Source organism: Nesoenas mayeri, assembly GCF_963082525.1.
Source record: "Nesoenas mayeri genome assembly, chromosome: 2".
In the NCBI taxonomy this organism is placed as follows: Eukaryota; Metazoa; Chordata; class Aves; order Columbiformes; family Columbidae; genus Nesoenas; species Nesoenas mayeri.
In genome coordinates, this window is record NC_137543.1 from 160796869 (window position 1) to 160823979 (window position 27111).

The 27111-nt window shown below is 43.8% G+C and overlaps 1 protein-coding gene across 1 annotated transcript in view; it reads left to right on the top strand.

Moving 5' to 3' along the window:
• The window catches only part of LOC308038104 (vasoactive intestinal polypeptide receptor), a gene marked incomplete at its 3' end in the record, with an annotated part of 117581 nt that extends 94528 nt beyond the window's left edge, over nucleotides 1-23053 (top strand). Inside the window, exons 7-13 of the mRNA XM_080340383.1 lie at nucleotides 4973-5126; nucleotides 7091-7151; nucleotides 9534-9603; nucleotides 14570-14661; nucleotides 19646-19775; nucleotides 21200-21241; nucleotides 22862-23053. Of these exons, the coding sequence (XP_080196509.1) occupies nucleotides 4973-5126; nucleotides 7091-7151; nucleotides 9534-9603; nucleotides 14570-14661; nucleotides 19646-19775; nucleotides 21200-21241; nucleotides 22862-23053 (741 nt within the window). The remainder of the gene's footprint in view (nucleotides 1-4972; nucleotides 5127-7090; nucleotides 7152-9533; nucleotides 9604-14569; nucleotides 14662-19645; nucleotides 19776-21199; nucleotides 21242-22861) is intronic.
• Between the last annotated feature and the right edge of the window lie 4058 nt (nucleotides 23054-27111).

The window sequence follows — 27111 nt, forward strand, 5'->3', positions numbered from 1 at the left end:
AGGTTTCATGATTGATTGAGGTGAATCTAAGCCCAGGCTTTTGCCTAAGGCACTGGAAACTGGGCTGGAGGCACTGTCCTACCTTCATAAATAATGCCAGGAGCTACAGCATTGCCCAGGGTTACATATGATGTCTTAAATAGGTCTTTAAGCTGACTTAAATATGCCTTGGTGCCCTGCCACAAATTTTCTGCAGTGCAGGAAGCTGCAGAGTTCAAGGGTACAATGGTGGAACACAGGGTCTGCACAAGGGTCACTTGCATGTACAGGAGAGGTCATACACGGGGAGGGACAGCTCAGGTCTCATGTTGGGGGTTCCCATGTTTGGGGCAATGAGACTCAGGCAGGTTGTTTGCGTCGCAATGTATTCCCATGCCAGTTGTGATGGGTGGGGTGGGAGAATTATCAGTCACTCCAGTGTTCCTTTATACTTCTTCAGTCTAACTCCTTTGACCCAAGTCCTAGACCTATAACACACCATAGATGACCTTTGAAGGTCCCTTCCAACCCAAACTATTCTATGATTCTATTATATCCCCGATAAAGAAGACAAGGGAAACTTGCGTTAGTGCAGTGATGCTCTGTAATGCACTATAGTGTTTCTGTAGAGTTCATTGACCTTTTTTGTTATAGAGTTTTGTCGTATTCACAACAGGCTGATGCATTTGTTGTTTGTGTGTGTGTACCTCCCTCAAAACCTCAGACCAACTCCTGTCCAGCGAAGCTGCTTGTATTGAGCTAGAGCAATTCAGAAAGGAGACACTTGGCTAGATGTACCATCCACAAAGCCAAGGAAGATCATCTCACTGCAACATCTCACATGGAAATGAGCAGGTCAAGATCCTTGAAGAAAGACGGGGAAATAAGCTGTTGTAAACAAAATAGTGGAAGGGCGTAGCACAGAAAAAGGCAGTGTTGTAATGCTGCTTTTCCTCCTGAAAATGTCTTTTCTAAATGTAGCTTGTATTAGTCTTTCAACACTGACACGTCATGAGGTCTGCTCTTTATGAAAAAAGTCTTCTGTGAGATGTAACAGTTCATCTCTGCCTAGTGTCTGTCATCTAAAGGCTAAAGCATCTTATATAAATGAGTGTTTTGTTTCCCAGCATTGTAACAGCCATTCTGAGGCTGAATCCAATCAATTGGGAAGGCAGAGACCCATTACCAAGTGCTGCATGTAATCAGGTCTTTTAAAAGCCGGGAAGGGCTGTTTTCCAAATGTGTCCATGAGTTGGATGTCAAAGAGGATTCAAGGGAAGAACAACACTGCAGTCAACAGTGAAACTGCAATTCTCTTAGAAATATGTGGTCTAGTTTAAACTTAGCTATCTTAGATGATCACAACAAGAAGCTCAGGGAGTGAGAAAATGCCATGATATAATTTGTAAGACAGAACAGTGCATCTAAATCTGTTCCAGTGCAGGACATCCATGCCACAGGGGATCTCTGACTGCAATATCTTATTGCTCAAAGTGATGCAAAAAAGTATCTTTTCTCCAGATAAAACAAAAAATACCTGGAGTGGTAGCAACTACTAAAATAGCCAAATATCCCTCAGCACAGAGCAAAGAACCGATCTGCTACAGAGAAGAAGTTGCCAAAACCCAGCGTGCCCATGTGCATGATCCACCTCAGGGCTATAACAAGCCACCACCACATTAAGGAAGGAGGTAGGGCCAGAAACTACCACAAAAGCAATAGTTGCCAGTGCTTGGAGAAGAGGTGGTGGATTGGGATACACAGATTTGGGGTTTCTGCTGCCCCAGCCTGAGTTCAGCACAGGTTCCTCTCTGTGACAGCAGTAGCTCTGCAAACTCAGGTCAGGGATCCCGGCCCGAGAGCTTCTGTTAGGCAGAAATAACGTACACTTTTTGTGAGCAGCCTTTCCTGGTCCTGTAAAGTGCTACAGTTCCTTTTGACATGCTACATCTTCATGCATCTGCTATAGCTTCAGTGCAACCATCCAGAAAGGACTATCCAATGTTGAGTCCCCAAAGCAAATCCATGTTTGAGGAGCATGTGGTTGACTTGCATCAAAACTGCTCCCTTAAACCTCCTATCTCAGCTGTGAGCTGCCAAATTAGGCCAAATACTGATAGACTTCAGAGAAGAGCAGTGAATCTGGTGAATGGGCTGGAGCACAATCTGATGGGGAGCAGCTGAGGGACCTGGGGGTTACAGTCTGGAGAACAGGAGCTGAGGGGAGACCTTATCACTGTCTGCAACTGCCTGAAAGGAGGTTGGAGCTGAGGGGGTCGGGCTCTGCTCCTAAGTGATAGAATGAGAGGAAACAGCCTCAGGTTGCACCAGGGGAGGTTTAGATTGGATATTAGGAAAAAATTTCTTCCCAGAAAACATTGTCGGGCATTGGAACAGGCTGCCCAGGGCGGTGGTGGAGTCACCATCCCTGGAGGGGTTGAACAGATGTGGAGATGAGTTTCTTAGGGACATGGGTTAGTGCCAGGGGTGGGGTAACAGTTGGACTCAATGATCTTGAGGATCTTTTCCCACCAAAATGATTCTATGATTCTATAAAATAATTCAGTAGCCCCGGAAGGGCTGAGTGCGCTCACACCAGCAAACCCCCACTGCCTGCAGACACACCGAGCAGGCACTCAGGCTTTGGGCAGAAGAAATGAGGTGTGACCGCGTCCGACGGCCATATGCACAGCACAGCGGGGAGAAACAAAGAGCGCGGGGATGCTATAGGGAGGATGCCACCGCATCCCGAGCCCTTGTCAGCTCAGCTCTGTGTCACCTTCCCTCCCTGGGAGTTAACTGCCTGCTCTGCCCCCACCTTCCCCCATCACCACCCTGCAGCAAGTCTCTGCTTATGCCATCTGCCTCACAGGAGGGAGCTCATCTGCGTATAAATTGATTAGCCAGAGCCCATGAGGATCCCCAGTGCGACATACTGGCGGGCACTAAGGGAGGGTTGAATTAAATTCGAGCCATCAGTGAGGACAAGTCCCTCTCCTAAACATGTGGCATCAAGAAAATGCTTTCCACGCTTTGCTTTTTAACCAGTGTGTTTCATAGCAACTGTTTTCAGCAGGAGAGGGAGGATGGGGGAAAGTATGAGCTTGTCACTGGTGCAAACCAATTATTGCTCTAATTTCAACATGTTGCACGTGCAGAGTATCAGGAAAGAAACACTAACCAGAGAGTGCTAGCAGCCAGATTCTCATGCCCTTTCCCCAATAAGTGCAGGGTATTACCCAAGCAGAATCAGTGAAGACAACAAGGCTGTTGCCAAATCAACATTTCAAGGATGCTTAGAGAGAGTGAGTGTGTACAATGATGCAACCAAGGATCTCCTGTAAATTTGCAGCTGGACCTGATACCTCATGTGCTGGGGCAATGGCCAGAGGTGACACGCTGCTTTGGGCAGCAGATTTCTACCTTCAGGTGGTTTTCAGTGGGCTTGCCCCTCAATCTCAGAGAGAAATTCCCTCCCCCCACCCTTTTTTTCTTGTAATTTTTAAGGTGACTGTTCCCAAGTTACTGTGTTTAATTATTCATTTCCTGAAGAAAAGCAATCCTCCTTCCCTTTCCAAATATCTCCCTTTTCAATGCAATCACATCTGCCCATGATCTTTAGTGTTTGCTTCTGCTCCTTATCATTTTCTTTATTTTAAAAATACGTATCCCAGTCCCTCATTTCTTTACTGAGTATTCACAATTCTTTGTAGACTTGGCTTTCTTCAAATCCCTGTCTCTTCCTTCCTTTTTTTTTCCAATATATACCCATCTATAAAGTGATTACAACTGAACTTTGTTTTCAAGGGCTAATTCACATGGGTTGAGGGTTTTTTTGTGTTTGGGTTTGGTTTTTTTTACGGGATTTTTTTGTGTGATTTTTTTTGTTTCTTTTTTTTTGTTCATGTGTCTTGTTTTGATTTTAGTTTTTGGGTTTTTTACCCCAGGCAACAATTTTGGTCGAATGAGAGGCTTAATTTCTTTGTGTTCAGGGAGCCAGGTAACACTAGCAGTCAGCCCCACAGACTGTGATGCCCAAGTCACTCAGGGTGTTGTTCATCAGGATACCAACAATAGTGCCAGAAATAGCATGAGAAATTCTCACCCAGTCTCATTTACTCTCTGTTGCCCATCTCTTCCATCACGCTGAACCAAGGGTTGTTAGGCTGCACTGCAAACCAGCCACTGAGTTGGTCTCCATTCAAAGTAGCAGCTTTTTGGAGGGTTTTTCTGAACCAGTACAATGGTTTCCTTCACAGCTTAACCCCACAAACCCAGCCCTGGCAGAGCAGAGAGGCTGGTGAGTGTCCACCAGGGCAGGACCTTCTTAGCAGAGATTCCAAGCTTGAGTGCATCTCCAAGCTCACACAGTCAAATGGCAGCCAGACCTGAGCTGGGTCTCTCAAGGACACAGCTGCCCTCTTTGTGCGGGGGTTAATGTATGTCAAACATACCTGCCTCACTTGGTTTGTTCACCCTGGAGGAGACTGAGGGGAGAGTTCACGGTGACTACAGCTTCCTCACAAGAGGAGGAAGAGAGACAGGTTCTGACCTCTTCACTTTGGTGACCAATGATAGAACCCAAGGGAATGTCAGAAAGATGTGCCAGTGGAGGGTCAGTTAGACAATAAGAAAAGGTTCTTCACCCAGAGGTGCTGGACACTGGAACAGGCTCCCCAGGGAGGTGTCACGGCCCCAACCTGACAGTGTTCAAGAAGAGACTGAACAACGTCCTCAGACACACGCTGTGAACTGTGGGGTGTCCTGTGCAGGGACAGGAGTTGGACTCCATGATCCTTGTGGATCTGTTCAAACTCAGAGCATTCTCTGATTCTATGACCTCAGCTTTTTACCATAGAGCTGATTCCATAAGGGCTTCAGGTGCTGCAAAAAGCAATCCCAAAGTACACGCAGAGCAAGCTTTACGGGTAATTCAGTGTGTTTACTGTGGAAACGTGCTGCATTTCACCACTCTTCCTTTCTTCTCTTCCAGGTAGGCTGCAAAGCCATGATGGTTTTCTTCCAGTACTGTGTCATGGCCAATTTCTTCTGGCTCCTGGTGGAGGGGTTGTATCTTCACACCCTGTTGGTCGTCTCCTTCTTTTCAGAAAGGAAATACTTTTGGTGGTACATCTTGATTGGCTGGGGTATGCATCTTCTCAAAACTGAATGCCAAGAGATGATCCTGGTGATCCATTTCTTAACAGCAATTTAATCCCCAAATTTAGGCACTCAAACAGGGCTCAGATGTAGAACACGTGTTACCTTGCTGCCAAGAACTATTAGTGCAACCAGGAGCAAGGTCAAGTGATGGCCAGAGGAGTTTAACAGCATTACCCTAAATCTTTAAAGGTATTTAAGAACTTAGCTTGTCCTGGGTTCATTGATAATGGAGAACCTCAATGTCTTTAAGGAGTGTCGGCCTGAAACTCCTCATCACCTTTATAGTCATTTAGTCCTTTTGGAATCCCAAAGTTGACATCATGCATTTACCTTAAATTGTAAGGACGCACCCCAGCAAAGCAGGACTCCTGGACTGAACCAGACACTGTAGTCCATCACTCTCTCCTTGTCTCACTGGCTAGCTAGCTATCCTGAGATCCCATCAGCTATGTGCTAATACAGATAACCTTCTGCTTACTGCATTCATGATTTCTCCAGCTTTAATGTGTATCCAGCCTCATACACATAAAAAAGTAAACAATAAAATAAAATGAAATAATATAAAATAAAATAAAATAAGAAAGGAGAGAGGAGAGGAGAGGAGAGGAGAGGAGAGGAGAGGAGAGGAGAGGAGAGGAGAGGAGAGGAGAGGAGAGGAGAGGAGAGGAGAGGAGAGGCGAGAAGAGAAGAGAAGAGAAGAGAAGAGAAGAGAAGAGAAGAGAAGAGAAGAGAAGAGAAGAGAAGAGAAGAGAAGAGAAACAACTTTTCTCTTGTACAGGGAATGCCTGGACTCAGGAATTGATCAGTTAGCTGTAGAGTAACTTCCATCTAAAGTGACAGGAGTTACACTTGGGTTCACACTGCAGAGATGATTCTCTGTGCTATAAACATAAGAAGAGATGATGTTAGCAAGCTTTGTTTCAGAGGCAGTTATTCAGGTCAGACCTTCCTTAAACTTGCCTTTAGCATAGATACCTTTTCTTCCAGCACAGCAGAGCTGGCAGAATTTAACGAACAATGTATGAAGCTAATGATTTTAAATCAAAGGAAATCTCTTGGATTCATAACGTATTCTGAGGTTGCTTGAGTGAGGAAGGGCAATTCAAGAACATGACAGGTGCTTGAAGGATCTCCTGGCCTTTCAGTCATCTATCATTTGCAAGAACATCAGTGACGGATCTGAAGTGGATCGTGTGGGAATTAATAATCTGGACACATTCATTACAGTTCTTACTGCTTGTATTACCATTGCACTTGGAAATCACTGGTAGTAAGCAATACGCAATACTGTGACTGATGCAGTGCTATGTCCTTCCTGGAGCATTTTCAATCTAAATCTAACCAAAAACACAAAGCAAAGAAAAAAGACACCACAAGGATGGAACAAAACCACCCTCATCAGGCAGAAGATCATGGAGTGAGGTGCAGAGGCAGGTTCATCCAGGCAACTACAGACCTGTACATGTGAACATGTCACCCCAGGGTCTCTTTATACTCAGTGGAGATCCAGGAAACACCATCAAGGGAATCTAAGGGCATATTTCTTGTCCAAAAGCTAAAGTAACTCAGATGACCCGCGTGTTAGAAGTCTATATTTCTCTCTGTTGATGCTAAGGAGAGCCTGTGGTGACCGACTTAGATGCAGATGTCCACACTGTAGATGTCTAAAATGATCCCTGTTCCTTGCATTTCACCATCAGAAGTTTTTTTTTGTAGGCAACATAACAGGAAGATAAATCTGCTCGGGAGCAGTTATGGGAAACTCATCTTACATGGCCAGTGGAAAGGAAAGGCAACATGTTGCTTGTTTGGCATGTGAGCGTTGAAAACATGAAGCATTTGGCCAGTCTTGAGGGAAGGCATCACCTGAGTCACTCGGGAGATATGGAGAGTGGGGGAAAACATTGATAATGACTTCTGACAGTAACACCATCTCTTCTCTTGCCAGGTGCCCCTTCTGTGTTCATCACTGCTTGGACTATTGTCAGGATTTACTTTTTCGATATTGGGTAAGTCTATGTACTTGATTCTCTTTCCTTTATAATTCTTCCTTTATCTCCATGGAAGGACAAGGACATCCCTGCAGTTTTAGTAACCCAGCCATCCCACCCTAACCCCCATGGTGGTCAAAGCCATCAGAGATGGGAAATGCTCCAACATCTCCCTGAAGATACACACTTTATGTGAACTTAGTCACTCACCCTCCTTGTTTCCCAACCCCTTGGTCAGGATATTTGCAGGGAATTTGTGACCAGACCCTGATGGTCACATTTGGCCCCGTGGTCTTGTGTATAATGAAGATACTAGCAGAACACCTGCCCTGTGTTCAGAGCAAAGCTTTACATCCTGCAGAATTGACCCTAAATATACTGATGCACCAGATATTTAAAAAGCATACCCATAGAAAAACTAAAACCACGCTTTTTCCATCCCAGGCAGATTTTAGGATCTGTTTTTCTTCCTCTTTAACCTAGCAGCCACTTTTGGTAGTTTATGAAAGCAGCAGATATAATAGAGCAAAGCAAATGAGGCGGGTATTAGAGCTATCTGAGGATATATGCAAGCATATAGTATCTGATCCTGCCATCCTCCTTCATGCTTTTACTCAAGCAGTCAAACTTTAGTAATTGGAAAGGCTTTCATAAGGAAACACTCCAGAGAGCTGCAGAATCAGGTGCTTATTATGTACTCACTGTGTGTGCCCTCGCTTCTTGCTTTTACATCATATGGTTAACTCCATTTTCTCTCATGCATTCTCTCTCTCCCAATGTGTCCTGATTTGTCCTTATTGCAGCAGAAGCAGCAGCTCAGATTTTCTCATTGCGTTTTTGATGTGTAGTCATGCTAACACATTTCCTGGGAGCTACTGACTTTTTTTTTTAAATGTTTTCACTCTATCTGCATAAAACTGACCTTATTTACTCTGTTAATAAATAGCCTCTACATTGAGATAGAGACCAAAGGATTTAACTGGTCTGGATACCAATTCTTCTTGCTATTTATTCCCACTCAGGTCCAGCAATTCTTAATAAAAATACAGACTTCTTTGCATTTTTTGGATGTTTTATAACTCTACATTTTTGTGCCAAGTGAAACAAACTCTGAATTTACAGGATATGCTAATACCTAACATAGATTTTTTTTTTTTGCACACTATAATTACCTGCAGAGAAAAATTATAGGAAATTAATCCAGATTACATAAAACCTAATTATGTAAGATTGGTTAAACAACATTAAGCCTTTATTTAAACATTCTGACTCCAAATTAAAGTGACCTTCATTCATACTGCCTGGATTTATTTTAAAAATGAAGTGCACTAGACATAATTAGGGCCACTTTAATTCTAAATGAAAGGGCAGCATGCACCTGACTAAGTATAAGCATCTGTATGTGAGCAATTCACTCTAGTCTCCTTTTATAGCTAGAGATGTAGTCAGTGTAGTCCATGGAGTACAATTATTCCATCCTAAATTGCTGCCTAAAATAGGTCTCAGGAACTGTGCCCTAAAAGTGCCTCTCCTCATCTACTATGACTTGCACTGTCAACATTTTGAATTACATGAGCTGAATCCAGGTGAAATTGTCTATGATGAGTTCCACCGACCTACTTCAAACATGAACGCAAAGCAATTTTCATGAATGCTCTCCGAAAAACGCACCTTTGATCACCTGACTGTTATGAGTTCTGCAGATAAATGTGTCCCAAGCAATATTAATTGTTTCTACTTCATTCCTATTCTGTCTTTTCCTTGTTGCCTTTAAATATTGTTCCAGATGGCCTAGGTGAGTGATGTGGTTTGCAGACAATTCTGGCTTCAGGACAAAATAAATCACACTCTGGGTCCTATGGACTTGTCTGATTAGATCCATAGCTCAGATGCAGCTAGCTAAGATAGATTTAGTTAGAATAATCACACCATAGGCTGTCTGTCATCTTTTTCAGAAGAGCACGTTGTTTTCTTTCTGATGGTGCCAGTTGTTCTTCGCTTAACAAAATCTCCACCCATGATGGTGAATAGCACTGGAGGCCTCATAAATGTGATTTCGATAGCATTTCCTTCTAGCAGGCCTCAGCGTAGGAGAAATGAAGCAAATCACCATCCTCCCCTACATTCATTATGACATAATATCCTCCAGCATATTCCATTACCAAGAGGAAAAAAAACCTCACAGCATCATATCTGGGGCAGCTGGTACCCACCAGTGCTCAAAGCCATAGCAAAGCAAGACTTCAGCCCTTCCCAATCCATGCACACCAGGTTTAGTCCTCTTCACATAACCTGGCATAGCCATCTTTAGCATTTAGGGAAACCAGTTACCTGAGAAGGTGTACGCAGCTTCTTGCTTGCTTTGCTTATTATTTTAAGTCTGGTTTTGTTTCTTTTTAGGTGCTGGGAGGAAATAATGGAATCACCATACTGGTGGATCATTAAAACACCTATTTTGCTGTCTATATTGGTAAAGTATCAGCACATTCTGCTGGCTGCACAGCCATCTTTAATGCTAAGTGTGGGGGGGTGAAGGAATGTTGAGAAGTGTTCTGTGAATGTCCACTGAAAATGCATTGACAGATAAAATCCCACTGTAGATTGAATGTCCATCTTAGGATGAGGAAGTTCACCCTCCAGATAAACATATTTACCTTTAGCATTGATCAGGGGAAGAACTTGAGTAACTAGGCAACCAAGCTGGAGCTCATTTGATTTAACTCTCACCATCTTCATCTCAGCTACTCGCCCTGGGCACTCTGGTGCAGTAGACATGAAGAGATTTAGAAACATGGTTAGAGATCCAGAAAAGGCTCATTTTGTCTAATGAATCAGTGGACGTCTAAATTAGATCAAGTGAATTATGCCATGAATGTTTGTATTTCTCTAAGCTGACCATATGCAGAGCCCAGGATGACTTGTTCAGTTGTAGATGTCAACACTATAAAGTAAAATGGGATGAGCCCTACCACAAATTTCTACCTAGCTAAAAAAAAGCTAGATTAATTCCCCCAGATATTTACCTCTCGTTATAGCATCCAGTACAAAGTTGGATTCCAACTATATGTTTTAAAACTAAGTTCTTGGGCAGCTTGGCTAATTTCCAGATAAATCAACAGAAGGGCTTGACTTCTTACTTCTCTGGATATGATCAATTCTGACCATAGAAACCATGACTTTTCTGAGGAACTCTGAGTATTTCCATCATTGTTGAATATTAAGCATTTCATCTGTCAGGTATCAAGCCAAAACTTAAAATCAAACAAGCTTGAGTCCCTAGGACAGCAAAGAGGACACACAACAAGGTCACTGTCCTGGACTTGAGGAGAGCAAACTTTGGCCTCTTCAGGGATCTGCCTGGTAGAGTACCATGGGATAAAGCCTTGGAGGAATGAGGGGCCAAAGAAAGCTGGTTGATATTCAAGGGTCACCTCCTCCAAGCTCAGGAGTGATGCATCCCAACAAAGAAGACGTAATGCGAAAGTGCCAGGAGGCCTGCTTGAATGAACAAGGAGCTCCTGGACAAACTCAAACACAAACAGGAAGCCTACAGAGCGTGGAAGTAAGGACAGGTAGCCTGGGAGGAATACAGAGAAATTATCTAAGCAGCCAGGGGTCAGGTAAGGAAGGCTTAAGCCCTGACAGATTTAAATGTGGCCAGGGACATCAAGGGCTACAAGAAAAGCTTCTATAGGTACATCAGTGATAAAAGGAAGACTAAGGAAAATGTGGGCCCTGTCTGGAAGGAAATGGGAGACCTGGTTACCAAGGATATGGAGAAGGCTGAGGTAATCAATTATTTTTTGCCTCAGTTTTCATCAGCAGGTCCTCTAGCCACACTGACCAAGTTGCAGGAGGCAAAGGCAGGGACTGGGATAATTAAGAACTGCCCGCGGCAGGACAAGATCAGGTCTGAGACCATCTAAGGAATCCAGAGGTGCAGAAGACCACAGGACCTGATAAGATACATCTGCCACTATACATCGTATTTGAGAAGTTATGGCAGTCCGGTGACATTCCAAATGACTGGAAAGGTGGAAACATAACCCCCACTTTTAAAAAGGATAAAAGAAAAACCCGGGGAACTACGAGCCAGTCAGTCTTACCTCTGTGCCTGGCAAGAGCATGGAACAGATCCTCCTGGATACTACATCTAGGCACATGGCTTCACTAAGGGCAAATCATGCCTGAAGAAATTGGTGGCCTTGTACTACGAGGTTACAGCATTGGCAGATAAAGGAAGAGCAACTGACGTCATCTACTTGGGCTTCTGCAAAGCACTTGACACTGTCCCACACAACATCCTTGTCTCTAATTTGGAGAGACATGGCTTTGATGGATGGACCACTTGGTGGATAAGGTATTGGCTGGATGGTCACACTCAAAGTGTTGTGGTCAGCAGCTTAATGTCTAAGTGGAGACCAGTGACAAGTGGCATTCCATGGACGTCAGTATTGGGACTGGTCCTTTTTAACATCTTTGTTGGCGACATGGCCAATGGGATTGAGGGCACCCTCAACAGGTTTTTAGATGACATCAAGCTGTGTGGTGCAGTCGACATGCTGGAGGAAAGGGTTGCCATCTAGAGGGACCTTGACAGGCTTCAGAGGTGAGCCTGTGTGAACTTCATGAAGTATAACAAGGCCAAGTGCAAGATCCTGTACATGAGTCAGGACAATCCTGAGCACAAATATAGGCTAGACAGAGAATGGATTGAGAGCAACCCCAAGGAGAAAGCCAACTCTATCTTGAGCTGCATCAAAAGGACCATGGCCAACAGGTGGAGGGAGATGATTCTGCCCCTCTGCTCTGCTTTGCTCTGGTGAGACCCCCGTGCCATGCTCCATTCAACTCTGGGGTCCTCAGCACAGGACAGACATGGACCTGTTGGAGATAAGCCAGAGGAGCAACATAAATGATCCAAGGCTGGAACAGCTCAGCTGGGAGGACAGGCTGAGCGTTGGGGTGTTCAGCTGGAGAAGAGAAGCTCTGGGGAGACCTTACAGCAGCTATCCATTACCTGAAAAGGGCCTACAGGAAAACTGGAGGGGAACATTTTACAAAGGCATGTAGTGATAGGACAAGGGGTAATGGCTTTAAACTAAGAGAGGGTAGATTTAGGTATAAGGAAGAAACACTTCCCCGTGAGGGTGGTGAGGCACTGGAGCAGGTTGCCCAGAGAGGTGGTGGATGCCCCATCCCTGAAAGTGTTCAAGGTCAGGTTGGACAGGGCTTTGAGAAACCTGGTTTAGTGGAAGGAGTCCCTTGCAGGGCGTTGGAACTAGATGATCTTTAAGGTGCCTTCCAACCCAAACCATTCTGTGGTTCTATGATAAACTTAGCTTTGAGTTTTCTTAAATGAAAACAAGTATGTGGGACGGGAAGAAAAAAATGCAACAGAAATTAAACCAAATGTATCTCTTTCAAACAAATATTTTCTTAGACAGACATTCTTCTTATTCCATGTATATTATGACCTTTAAAAGAAGACTTTTTCTGGAGCATTTGTCACACAGGGATTCCAAACTGAAACAGTTAGAATAATTTCATCTTGCTCTATTCACCTCACTGAAAAGAAATACTGTACTTTGATGACACATCTCAAAATATTTATATCATCATAGAAAGCTATACATAGTATTTTCCCTTTCCCAAGATAACCTTTTGGCAAAGAAATACACCCTGTTCTCCTTGCATCAATGAGTCTGTATTTTCTTTTGACTGAACATTTATTTCTTCACTGCCAAACAAAATTTACCCAGTCATTTCTGATTTTCCTTCTGCAGATATTGTATAGATCTGTCCAAAAGGAAGGGCATGGTAGCTGCTATCTGATGAACAGCAGGTTTCTTCAGGGAGCAATGCAACGTTTTCTCCATGTCCATGGGAATAAAGTATAGATCTCAAAACACAGAAGAAATACTTATAGAAGATATATAAGATATTAAGCACTGGAATAGATCAGGTGCCTCTGATTATACTCCAGGTTGAAAAATAAGCCAACCAACTTCTCCAGTAGCCTGATAGCCTTATCTTGTACATGCAGTACTAAAACTGTACTAAACCTATAAATCTCACTCCACCTGACTCAGCACTGTCCTTGGTCCATGTTTGCTCTTGATCACTATGTGTCAACACAGTATTTAACTGCTCTGATCTTTCCTTCAGTACTATCAATGCTTATTAGAGTAATTGATCTAGATAATACTGCTTTGAACTCATAAATTTTACTTGCCACCAAGTTGAATGCAAACCATTTTTTATAAGCAAATAAATATTAACAGATACTGTGATAAATGGCATGGGATAGGTAAAAAGTGATTAAGCAATACCTCATAACCAAGAAAAACAATTCATTTCTAATCACTCATAGCCTTTGAAAAAAAGGGTAAGTGTCTAAATGAGAGATGTGCTTCAGTCTCTTTCACTCACCTGTGGCTGAGATAAATGTAGGAATTGCTGGAGGAAATTTTACAATCAGTTTTTGCAGAAAATCAGATTGCCTGATTAACCCAATCCCTTCCAGCCTTTAGGTCTCTAGAAATCAGAATAATTTGTGCATTTTCTAACCATGAAAGGATAAATACAGAGGTTGTGTACCAAACAAAAACTAAGTCTACAGAAATCTGTCGTCGCTTTTCTGTTGTATATATAGCATGAATAACAGTGTGATTCACTGGATTAGACCTTAAGACCATACAACTCATGCCATCTACTACTTGCCATTAGGAAATTGCCATTCCTAGCTTCACACCTTTGCTGTTAAATAAGGTTAATGTTGCTTGAGTGTGTTGATGGAGCACTTTGAGATATTTTGAGTGAAAAGGACCATCTAAAATCTAGGTATCAGCTAGACTCCTCTGGTGTAATGTCCTAGGAGAGAATGTGTGCTGTGTTGGTGAGGTCTATCCCTTGTTATACAAGGTCTTCAGCTTCTCTCCAGAGAAGACATGCCCGATAGCGTTAAGCAGAGGCTCGCTTGAGTGGATACGGCTTTGTGTTTTGTTTTGGCTCCCTTGGCTCACCACCTCAGTCCTTGACATGCTCAGCAGCCGGTCCCATGTCACCGTCTCCCGAGGGCTTTGACGTCCGTCGCTCCACTCAGTCTCCAGGCTCTTTTCCCACCCTGTCGTCGGCACTTCCCCCGTGCAGCAGGACGTCGTGCATAGCTGTGCTCTATGGGTTTGACATCATCATACTTGGGATGTATGACACAAAGTCCCAAGCAGGCTGATGTCAGGCCCAAGATGGCTGCCATCCTGTGTCGGTTTACTATGTGCTCCCAGAGTGGGGTTCTCTGCTCATGGCTTTTTAACAACAGCTTGCTCCATGGCAAAAAGTGAAAGGAACTCCCCCTCTAATGATTGGCTCTTTTCACTGGACAAAAATACTAATTTTTTTATTCCACTCTGTTTTCTTTCTACCCATCCCAACAGGTGAACTTCATTCTCTTCATTTGCATCATCCGTATCTTAGTTCAGAAGCTGCATTCCCCAGACGTGGGACACAATGAAACCAGCCAATATTCGTAAGTCCTAGATTTTTTAAACTGTATTGTATGGTTTTGGGGAAACCTCTTGGCTGTTAGTTCAGTATTGCATCTGTCTGCACTGACCAAAATCAAGTATTTGGTAATTGTTAATTAACAAATTAGTCAATTTTTTAATTGAAGCTGATCAGAAATTGGGAAATGGGACATTTGCTAAAATGACTGAGCATGTTTTATGTCACATGGAACAGAGAGACTTTAAGACAGGCTTTAAGCTGGGAGTAATGATGAAGAAGTCAGAGCAGCAGTAATGATTATGAAAGAAAATAGGATTTTTCTTTGTATATTCAATATCTATTGGATTTTGAAGGCAGAGGGACCCAAAGGAGAACGAAGAGTAGCTGGCCACGGCACACAGGCTCTATTTTCTGAACTACCCTCAGCTCTCTTTTTCAAAGAAGGAGAGATTTAGGAAATTAATACATTCAGTAGAATCTATGCCAAGTTTTCCTTACCCTGAGGCAGAGCCTTAAACTACATTGGATTAATGCAGTACATTTCTCTTCACTGTTGAGAAGCAGCATTGTCCCAGTTTTGCTTGACTAACGCTTTTATTCCAGGGGTATAACATTGAACTTGATGTTTCATATTTTATAATAAACAACACGAAAGTGAGATTAGCACCCATCTCAGTGGCCAGGACTGGTCTTAGTTACAGTATTTTAAGAGTGCAAGAAATCTGTTTATCTGCATAGATTTATTCTGGCTTCAATGCAGATAAAATAAAAGCTCAGACCAGCTTATTTTTGACTCTTACTGATATCCTGGGTCAGTGTTTCCACCATCCTGGATATTTATTAAATGTTTCCTAGAAAAGAACCAAAAGGAAAAACGTCCAGTGCCTCCATGGTCACTGCTAGTAAATCTTTTTTGTCTTTGGGGGAATCTGTGCACTTTGGTACCCTGAGGAATCTGAGCTCCGTTCATCTTTCTGCAAGATGGCAGACAATTTCAATAGGGTCCTTAAATACTGACCAGCCATGACACTGAGTCATTCTCTCTGCTAGTGGTAAATTATGCATTTCATCTGCCTCAAGAGATTCTCAGATTTATGAAAGGAAATTCCAGTATTTGACCTTAATTTCTCCCAGCAAATTACCTCTTTTTCTCTCATCATAACATGACAAAATTACCAGACCCCGTGCTTTCTATCACCTCCCTTTATGTATTTCCAACTGGGCACTGTATCTTCGTACGCCCAGGATTGCAACAGCTTTGGCCAGGTACATAGATTAAATCAGCATATGGAAATATGTTCTAGTACTAAGCAGCAGCCTGGAGCAGTTGACTCCCGTTCATCTCAGCAGATGTGCTGCCAACACACATGGAAGGGTTATACCCAGATTACTCCGGAGGTCTCACTGAGCTTTGGGTTCAGGGCTTTTTACTTCACGTTTTCCAATGAAGTGGGAGCTGCCAGGGAAGCTTCTCTTTGCCTTGTAAACAAGCGTCGCACATTCAGGGCAATAAGTAATGCTGGCCTGACAAACACAAGGTGCTGCTGAAGTACAAATGCTCCTCACATCTTCAGTTCCTCACCTTCTTTCTCCACCTGGAAAAACATCTCAGTTCCATTAGGGCATGAATCAGTTGCTCAGTTATAGGTGTCCAAGCCATATCATAGAATCATAGAATAATAGAATCATTCCAGTTGGAAGAGACACTCAAGATCATCAAGTCCAACTATAACCTTACTCAAGGACTAAACCGTGTCCCTAAGAACCTCATCTAAATGCCTTTTAAACCCCTACAGGGATGGTGACTCAACCACTGCCCTGGGCAGCCTGTTCCACTGCTTCACAACCCTTTCCATGAAGAATTTTTGCCTAATATCCAATCTGAACCATATAAGATGCTTTAGGACATTTGAGATACTTCCCTGGACTATATAGGACCCAGGACCTATGTGAGACTCCTACCCTTATACACTGGCAGCTGGCCACGAGCCAGATTATCTGGGGCATCTTGAAGTCTCTATTGACTATATTGGCTGCAATGGGAGATGAGACACCACTCTTTCCTTTAGAAATTCATATTAAGTGTCCCAGTCTGAAGACCGGATCTCACCAAGGGGAGTTGTCAGTGTGGTCCTAAGTTTTTGATGTTTAGATGGCTAGCTGTAGAGTCATCTGGAGTTCAGACCCTTTTATAAATGCCATTAGGCATGTGATCTTAGCAAAAAAAAATGCTAATGAGATGTGTGGGTTCCTCCTGCCGAATCTGAAACGAGTATGTTTTAAACTAACAACATCAGGGATCTCTCATTTGCATTTCTCCTTCTTTCTCTTGTTTATTTTATATAAAAAAATGACGCGTTGACATGTTGACAGCATTGTTCAGTTCCAACCAGTTTCGGTTTAGCTGCAGGCTGACTCACTCATTAATGCTACAGAGAGTGAACTGGGCTTTAATGTATTGGAAGCTGTGAAAACAAGTCTCCCAAAAGAGTTTTCTGGAAATGACAGAGACATGGGCAAGAATGAGACAGCAATATTTCAGGCAAATACAAGTCGTTTTCTGCAACAGAAGTCTTGAGCAAAATTCATCTCTTTCAATTCTGTACATGTTCATAGATCAATATTATCATCAAAGTTTTCTGGGTAACTTTCCCGTTATGCATTCAAGGAGCATGACTAAAATGTTGATTCACTCTTATCCACTCCCAAGGAGAGGAGTCGGTTCAGTGCAGGCTGGTGGAGATGTGTTTTCCCTAAATTACCTGTCACCATGTATATCTGTCAGAGGGGGTAGGTCTAAGAAGTGCACACTGTGCTAGGAGTGGAAGTAATGAGTTTTTGAGAAGCCACAGCTTCCAGCAGGTAACTTTAAATGGCTTTGTACAATCTCCCAAGAAGTTCTGCTTCCTGCACAGCCAAGGTTTAACTTCCTGGGATAAATTACACCATGACTAGGGAAGATGATTTTCCACATTACACTGTTTAAGGGAGAAAAATTTTAAATATCACAGGGCTAGACTGTAGGTCCCTTGCCTTGAAGCCAAGCTGAGATCTAAAGCATCACTCAATATTCTGAGCAAGCTCAGTGCTGGGAGCAAGAGACTGGAGTGTTGTGCAAACTGGAGGAGAGGGCTCATAAGGCTTGGCATTTATACCCTTTTAATTGCCACAGTCTAGCCAGGAGGGAAAATGCTGTAACCAAGGTTCCAACATTGTCTGCAATGATAAGATAAAATTTTATAATCCATTGGAGATTGCAAACAATGTCTATACGAACATGGTACACAAAGGTAACATCACATCAATCTCCTTTAAGTTGACTGTTCCTGAAAGATTAAGGAGAGAGGAGAAATCTCTGCAAAACCAGAACTGATATTCACTGAACTGTGATCAGCTTAGAAAATGAGTTGCTTTCTCATATGTCAGGAGCTGGAGGAATTATGGCTGGGTCACAGAATCATTTTGGTTGGAAAAGACTCTCAAGATCACTGAGTCCAACCGTTCCCCCACCCCTAGCACTACCTCATGTCCCTGAGAACCTCATCTCCGTCTGTTCAACCCTCCAGGGATGGTGACTCCAGCACTGCCCTGGGCAGCCTGTTCCAATGCCCAACAGCCCTTTAGGGAAGAAATTGTTCCCCAGATCCAACCTCAGCCTCCCCTGGTGCAACTTGAGGCCATACTAGTGTGGGTCATGCTGCCCAGAGCTGCTTCTAAGAGCAAGGAACACAGTACCCTGATGGTCACCAATGACAGTGACAGATCTTTGGCAGAGCAAGATACCCAAGAGGACTTAGATTTTGGATTTACTTACTATGAGCAAGAATGTGTCTGCTAGTGAGACATGTGGTGGGAAAGGCAAATTCCTGGAGAGTTCCTCAGCTTCCTACAGGCATTGTTTTGCCTGGAATGAGTTGCACCCAGATGCTTTTCAGCCAGCAGGTATTCCCTGGTGAACCACAGCATCCAGCCACAGCCTTAATGTCAAGACCAGGGAAAGCTGGAAAAATCTACTGGGATATACAGTGATAAGCATCATCTGCATAAAGGTGGCACATCAGCCTTCCCAGTGGGCTTATGCAGATAGCAAATAAATGAAGATGGTCTGAGGGAACTGAACCTGATGAGACATCGGAGGTGAAGGAAGATGGAAACAAGTATTTCCAACATCCCAGCTGTAGCTTCAATTCTTCCAGAAGCCTCTGGAACAGAGAAACACAGGAGGATGTGGGTAACCAAGGGACCCAAAAACCCCATAAGCATCCTTAGGCCCTTGATTTCATCTTATTTCCATCAGCTATATTTTAATAATCATTATATTTAATAAATTATAATCTCTTCCTAATTGGACCTCTGATTACCCAGTCTGATGCCATTAAGCACTAATACTGTTCATCCCCCTCTTTTGGAGACTTTCATTGTGTGATAGCCTGTCATTATTCTCAGCTAAACATACCATTTCTCTCCCAGAAGCTGTAATTTGCAGAAATCCTCAGCAAACAAAGACAGCACTATACGATGATTTAGCTTGTAGAGATGAAAAAAGATCTCTGGTGGGAGGGGAAAAAGAGAGAAGGGAGAAAGAAATACCTCCATTGAAGTTACTAGGAATAAAGATGTCACATTTTATGTTGTCTCCACATCTGAAATCGCCAGCCACCTGAAGTCTGCAGGCTGATAATCTGGGGCTGATGACTCTGCCTTAGCTGGAGGTACAAATATATTTATATGAGAGCAGGTCTAGGGCAGCCTCCTGGTGCTGCCTCGCTGGAGGCTGCTGTCAAAAGACTGGATGTTCCCAGGACCTCAGGGTAAGTGGCCCATATCACATCTCCTAAGAGCAAATAAAGGTACTTAACATGCATGATACAGGCTATCAGCAAATATGTACTGCAGCAAATTAGAATTTCGGGGTTGCACAGGGCTCAGCTGCAGGATTTCTCATCAGCTTCGCCTTTAGCTCCTCTTCCCTCTTCCATTATGATTCATGTTTGTCTTTCCAACAGGAGACTGGCCAAGTCCACCTTGCTGCTGATCCCTCTCTTTGGCATTCACTACATCATGTTTGCTTTCTTCCCTGACAATTTCAAAGCAGAAGTGAAGCTGGTCTTTGAGCTCGTGGTTGGGTCCTTCCAGGTAAGCCACCCTTTGGGCCACCACTCAGTCATTGGGTCTATCCACAGCGAGAAGTGTAACAAGCATGGCAAGGGAACAGGCTAACATGTGAGCAGAGGTTTTTCTAGACATGCCTAATACTGCTGTTATACCTTTGAGGAGAAAGCTACTCGCTCCAGTTTGGCCAGGATGGAAGATAATTTTATATTTTGCCTCCTGGAATTCCAGAAAGAGATTCTCTCTCGTCATTTTAGACACCCGAAAAAAAAAATGTACCTCTATAAGTTAGTTGCCCTGGATTTTTTTATACTTAAGGGAGGAAAAAAGAGCACGTCATTTCAGTGTATATATTATTGACATGGTGTATGATGAGATAAATTGGATTTGGGAGGAATGTCTTTCTGGCTATTAACAGGAGTCTTATTTGTGTTCAACCAGTTGACTTGAGTGAACCTTCTCCTCCGTTAATAAGACAAGTCCTGTCTGTAGATCCTGCTCAAGCAAGGTTCAAGTTCATTGGGATAGGAGATGTGTTGCCCACAAGGCTGGATAATGGAGGTGTCCTCATCATTAATCTTCAAGGAGGCCTAATGAAATCTACGTCTTAGACCCTCCCACACACTTCAGTCTGTTTCCAAGTTTGGATGTTAACCTTGGCCCTGTTGTTGCACAACAAGAAAGATTTATTTATGCATTTCATCCTGTTGCATCCATCCATTAATCAGCTGTGGTCACTCTGTGTTGTCACAGTCTGCATCAGCATCTGTCACCATGTACCATCCATACATGTGTCAGTGGCATCCTTGGTTCAGTGGTGATGGAGTTAACGTCCCTGTCCACATCATTATCACTTCACATCTGGCATCTCTCTTTTGAGAGATTAATGGACCTAGACTTAGTATTTGTCTTTAGTGTTTGCAACCAGCACAGCTAGAGATAAGTTTGGTTTATTATACTTTTTTTTCAGTGAAAGCTGAGATTCTCAAAAATGAGGTGTCACTGCAGACAAGGTGGGAAAGGAACAGTTTAGCCCTATACTGCGTCTGAGATCATTCTGATGTTGATGATGAGACCATGATTAGATCTCCGTAGTGTTAACAGCTGAGAAAAAGCAGAAAAATTAAGTCTAGTATCCCATCCAGTTGTTTCTAATGCCTCAGCCTGAACGACCAAGTACCTCTCTTAGAGCTGAGCTGACTGCTGATGGCTTTGAACACCAGGCTGGAGCAATCCCTGAACTCACACCCAGACGTCTGCTGCAAGGCACCTTACCCAATCTTCCCCTGCTCCTTTTATAGGGAAAATGCAATCAAGTGATTTATAAGGGACACCTTGGCAGTCCACCAGAAGTGTGCCCTTTCTTCAAGGCTGCAGTGAGTTTGGGTTGTGATCTCAGTGAATATCAGCTATGAGATGCTTAAAACCTGTTCTCTCCTTTTTCCTAGGGATTTGTGGTGGCTGTTCTGTACTGTTTTCTCAATGGAGAGGTAAGACTGGCGATGTCATTTGGTTAATGTTCCCAGCTCAGACAAATTGAATGCTTGTGGAGAGTGGATTGAGAAGTGTCCTATTCGTGATGTTACTGTGTTAAGGGGAAGCTTCCAAATCAAATTACTCACTCCATAAAAACAAGTCAACCATTTGCCTGACAGTTTCTAGAACAGTTAATAAACTTATTAGGACTTTTGTGCACACTGTAGTATTGCTGCTGCTGAGTCCTTCTTTTATTCATGGGACAGCATCAGCAGAACTCCCATATGACCTTGCATAAACCCTGATCCAAAGGGACCACCTTCAGCAGGCAAGGCTAAAGCCCATCTGCTAAGCCTTGCTTAGAGCTTTGACAAATCATCCACCGAATCAGGCCCACTGCCAAGATGGAGGCTCATTAGTGCAGTGATATTTTTGTACCGTGCTCCATCAGCCTGTAAGAAATTCAGCAGAGACTGATTAAACCCACATCGCGAAGGCTACAGCATAGGTGTGAGCAGCTAAAAACTTGGAGCCGCCGTCAGCTGGAGAGTGTTCAGCTCAATAAACAGAGCATGGACAAGAAAGCAGCAGCTGTGGTCTGGCTTTGTGTTCCAAGCTTCCCAGGGAGAGGAAGAGTGTCCAGAATCACAATTTGCTCTCTTATAGCTCTGGTGCTGCCTTCAGCCGCTCTGATGCTGTGTGTCCATCACACAGTGACACACAGGGCAGGTAGCCCAGCTCCAGCAGAGACCTTTGCCAGTAAACCTTGCACAGAGCAAAACAGAACCACACGAACTTATTAATGATCCAAAACCAGTACAAGCATTGATGTAACTTGTTAGGTGCAGACCAGCACCAGGTAAACATGTTTTTACCTTACAAGCACTGATCTTGCCTTTCCCATGTTTCCAGCCCTGGGGTTTGCATCCTGGTGTTGTACCATTCCTGTGCTTGCTGATCCCAGGGACCCTCAGGCATGACTGTTTTAGCTAATTTATACTGTTATCTAAAAATTTGCACTGGAAGCCTGCAGGTGGCCAGATTTGTTCAGGATTTGAATCTGGGCAGTGTACATATATACCTTATGTAAACTCCCTGAGCAGGAGCAAGTAGAGACTGGACAAAACCATCAGACACACGGTGTGAACTGTGGAGTTGTCACATGCAGGGACAGGAGTCGGACTCAATGATCCTCGTGGGTCCTTCCAACTTGGGACACTCTAAGTAGTTTTTATCAAAAAAAAACACCACTGTATTAACAGCATCGCAAAAAAACCCTATAGTTAAATAATTTGTATTTGGACAAAAAAAAAGCAGTGAAAAAAAAATGAAGTCTTAATTATAGTCACGAAGCATAGAATATGTTGCCATTAAAGTTAAGTAGTCTGGCACCTTCACTGTATCAGACGGGCCTTTCTACTGAAGCTCAGGGATTTCTGCTACAGTATTTCACTGGCTGAAATGTCACCTCTCTTCTACCTGGCTAAAAGTTCTGGCCAGGCTGAATTTAGTGATCTTTATAAAATAATTCTTGGCCTCTTGGTAGGTGGGTCACCCATTGCTGCCCACACAATCAGGTCAGAACAATGGGAGATACTCCCTTCGGCTGATCTGCTTATCTTTCCACCACCTAGGTCCAAGCTGAGCTCAAACGAAAGTGGCGGAGGTGGCACCTGGAGCAGTTTCTGGGCTCGGACATGAAGTATCACCACCCTTCCTTAGGCAGCAACGGCACCAACTTCAGCACCCAGATCTCCATGCTGACCAAGTGCTCACCAAAGACACGCCGGTGCTCTGGCTTCCAGGCTGAATTCTCTCTGGTGTGATGGGGAGAGACTCTCTGAGCACTGAGCATCCAACAGAGAAACTGAGAGACACAACGATCCCCAGGAATCAGCGATACGGTGACAAACCCTTGTGAAATGACATGCTCCACATGAGCCAACAGAGGACACAAAACTGGAAGAGCCACTGGCATCCAGAACAAGATCAGACAAGCCAAGAGGCAGAGAAATACTTTTCCTCTCCCTCTTTTCAGACCTTTTGCTCTGAAGTTTCAAGCCCTCAGGGGTTGATAACTGTGAGTAAAGGTCCCAATCACTTGAAGAGAGCCTGGGAGATCCTGATGTGTCATAAATAATGAAGTAAGGGAGGGGAGAGCCTGAGTCCTTGGTGGCTTTACCAGAACCGGCATCTCTGAAACAGATAAATTGCACTTTAAAAAAAAAAACAAATGAGCCAGTAAAGGAAAGAGGGAGACAAAAAAAAAAGCAGCCAAACATATGAATGTGCCAAAAGTCCTGTTGATAAGAGGTGATGATAGGGCACCAAAGACAGAGTCGGGGACATGGGGAAAAGAGGCAGGAGGAACATGAACAGGCAGGTGAGACCCAGAACACGGTCCCTGCCTCCGCATTTTACCCATGTGAAGACAAAAGTGCGACACCAGGAAAGCTTCTCAGAGGATGCCCCTCTGCTGCAGCATGTTCAGCTAATTGCCAACCATCCTTATTAGCAAAAGCTTTCCAAGCGCCGTTAGGTGCCCTCTGGAAAAGCAGGTTGCTGAGAAGGAGCAGCGTGAATATCCTTCTCTGCGCTATGTTCATGACATCGCGTTTTGTCTGGTTGTTTTCCATGAACAGGAAACTCGATTTGCATGTAAAAGAGACAGGTACAGGTGCCAAATGCGGAGCACGGCTGTGTTTTTCATTCCTTTTTAAGTTCACCCATAGATCTTGGTGCATTAACGCATCCAGGATCATTAAGGATCAGGGTAAAACAATTGGTCTGTAATTTGCTTGCGCTTGCTTAACACACAGTGCCAGGAATGGGAGATGTAGAACCGTGTAATCCTTAATTGAATCAGACCTGCCATAAGGAGCCACTCTCCAGAAGAAAAAATAAGCGTTGCAGTAGCAAGCGAAATTGCTTTCATCAGAACAAGGTTGTCTCAGCACGTAACTGGCACTCCAGGAGCCAGAAAGGAGTGAAGGAGCTATTAAATTGATTTCTTCTTCAGCTTTTGTGGGGAGCTTTCATCCTATGATGAAGGTATTGTTAGATCGTCAAGATGTGCATCTGTATTTTACCTGTTTCCTGAACGCCTATTGGTTTCCATATAGGGGAAATCCCTATTTGAAAAATGCACATAGATCCTGTTAAAACCAAGGGAATAGTTATTTTTTGCTTTTCTTTTCTTGGTGGAGGGGCTAAGGAGAGAGGTGAAACCAAATCCTGCTCAGACATGCCAGGCTGGTGGGGCGTCATATGCAGCTCACACACCCAGACACTGCATTTGAGACAATCCCCGTGAGCCAAAACTCAGTCAGAAGACGGACATCACAAGGATGCGGATGCTCACACTGATGTCCAACCCAACTGAATCGAATAGCATTGCACCGGTTTTATGCTGGGTGTGAGAAATCCCTGCCCAGCTCAAGTGTACACTTAGAAATTGGAGACCTTATTGCTGTCTACAGCTACCTGTAAGGAGGTTGTAGCATGGAGGGGGTTGGTCCCTTCTCACAAGTAGCAAGTGACAGGGCAAGAGGAAATGGGGTCAAGTTGTGCCAGAGGAAGTTTGGATTGGATATTAGTAAAAAATTATTCACTGAAAGGGTTGTCGGGCATTGGAACAGGCTGCTCAGGGCGGTGGTGGAGTCACGATTCCTGGAGGGGTTTAAAAGGCATTTAAGTGAGGTTCTTAGGGACATGGTTTAGTGCTCAAGTTCAAGGTATGAACTTGAATCCAGGTCTAGACAAGTAAAGAAGAAGTTTGAGCACAGAGATTTTGAACGTAAGTGACGCACCATAACCAGCAACCTCCTTTGTGCGACATAAGGGAAACATTTCCCATCTGTTAGAGGAAGCCTTGCTGGCATAGAAGGTCAATGTCAGTGAGCCGTGAGACACCTTGTGCATTTCTACTCTTCACAGAATCACAGAATGTTTAGGATTGGAAGGGACCTCTGGAGATCATCCAGTCCAAGCCACCTGCTAAAGCAGGGTCACCAGAGCAGATCACACAGGAAGGTGTCCAGGTGGGTTTGAATGTCTCCAGAGAAGGAGACTCCACAGCCTCTCTGGGCAGCCTGGGCCAGAGCTCTGGCACCTCAAAAGAAAGAAGTTTCTCCTCATGTTCAGATGGAACCTCCTGTGCTTCAGTCTGTGCCCGTTGCCCCTCACCCTGTCATTGGGCACCACTGAACAGAGTCTGGTCCATCCTCTTGACATCCACCCTTGAGTTATTTATAAGCATTGATGAGATCCCCTCTCAGCTTCTCTTCTCCAGGCTGAACAGCCCCAGCTTTCTCAGTCTCTCCTCATCAGAAAGATGCTCCAGACCCCTCATCATGTTTGTAGCCTCCTCTGGACTCTCTCCAGTAATTCCTTGTCCTTAAACTGGGGAGCCCAGAACTGGACACAGAACTCCAGATGTGGCCTCACCAGGGCAGGGCAGAGGGGGAGGAACAACCTCCCTCTACCTGCTGGTCACACTCTTCTCAATGCACCCCAGGTACCGTTTTCTTCTTGGCCACAAGGACACATTCTTGACTCATGGTCAACCTGTTGCCCACCAGAACTCCCATTTGCAGAAGGACCTTCTGCTTTGTATTTACAGCTTCTCTTCCATTTCAGTCCTGTGCTAACTAGTACCAGCACTAACCTCATGCCAGAGGCAGCAGGAATGAACTCTCCTTTTAGATCATGACAGGGTAAAAATTTGGCTGGTTATTCACCCTTGCCACAGGGCCTTCTGCAGCCCTTGAGCTGTGCCACCAGGTTCTTCTGCATGGGAGGCTGAAGATAAGGTGTAACTTGAACTGAGGGGCTTCTTAATGTGCCAGGAACGGTACCCCCAGGCATCCTATGTGGATATATTTCATCACTGAGCATCCAGCCACATTGCCATTAGGCTGTCAGGGGTGTTTGAGAGATTAAATGAATGTGCTGTAGATATTATACCTGCTGTGACAGGCATGGCAATATCGGTGATGCACACAGTGCAGAGCTGCCAGCCCAGCTGTGTTGACCTCATATTTTAGGAGAACGGAGGACTCAGTGGTGAAATCAGAGCTTTTTACTCTGGGGATATGAGCAATCAAGTGAACAATGACATTCGGATCAGATGCTCATTTAAGTGGCTTTGTGCAGGAATTTGGCATGGTAACTTGGCTTCCTCTGCTCTGTTTTTCATCCAGCTCGTCAATAAAATGGAGTGAAAGGACCTCACTGCAACTCCAAATGACAACCCAAGCTGTGTTGTCCTGACCCCATGCAGAATACACGATGCAGTGCTCGAGATGCTGATGATGCTCACAAAGCACCAGCCTGTCCCCATTATCTCTGGTGTAAGATAGGAATGACTCCAGTGAAGGCAACTGAATTAATTTCCTGGGAAAAAAAAAATAATATATATATATATATATATATATATATATATATACATACATATGAGGCATACCTGGATGTGATGGGCTTTTAGATATATTTGAGGATCATGAGTTCAAACTTCAAAACCCTTTTACAGAAATGTGGCCAAATTCTGAGCCCACTCGCATCAATCAGTCCACTGCAGTGACTCCTGAATTACACCAGCATTAAACTGGAATTTACCTTTAGAATAATTCCTTTCTCTTCGGACTGGAGCTGTTTACTGCTTTTTTTATACCAGTGAGACATCAAACCCCTTCTGTTAATGAGTCACTCTATATTTCTGTGATTAAACTATTTTTAAAAATTAATAAGTATGGAACAATTAAAATATAAAAATTAAATTATTGTCGCATGGTCTAGAGGTATGAGGTTCAATGCTAACATTAGACTGTAGATCTTTCTACTCAGCTGGGACCTATATTTCTCTGTGGCAGTCTTGTAAGCAGCA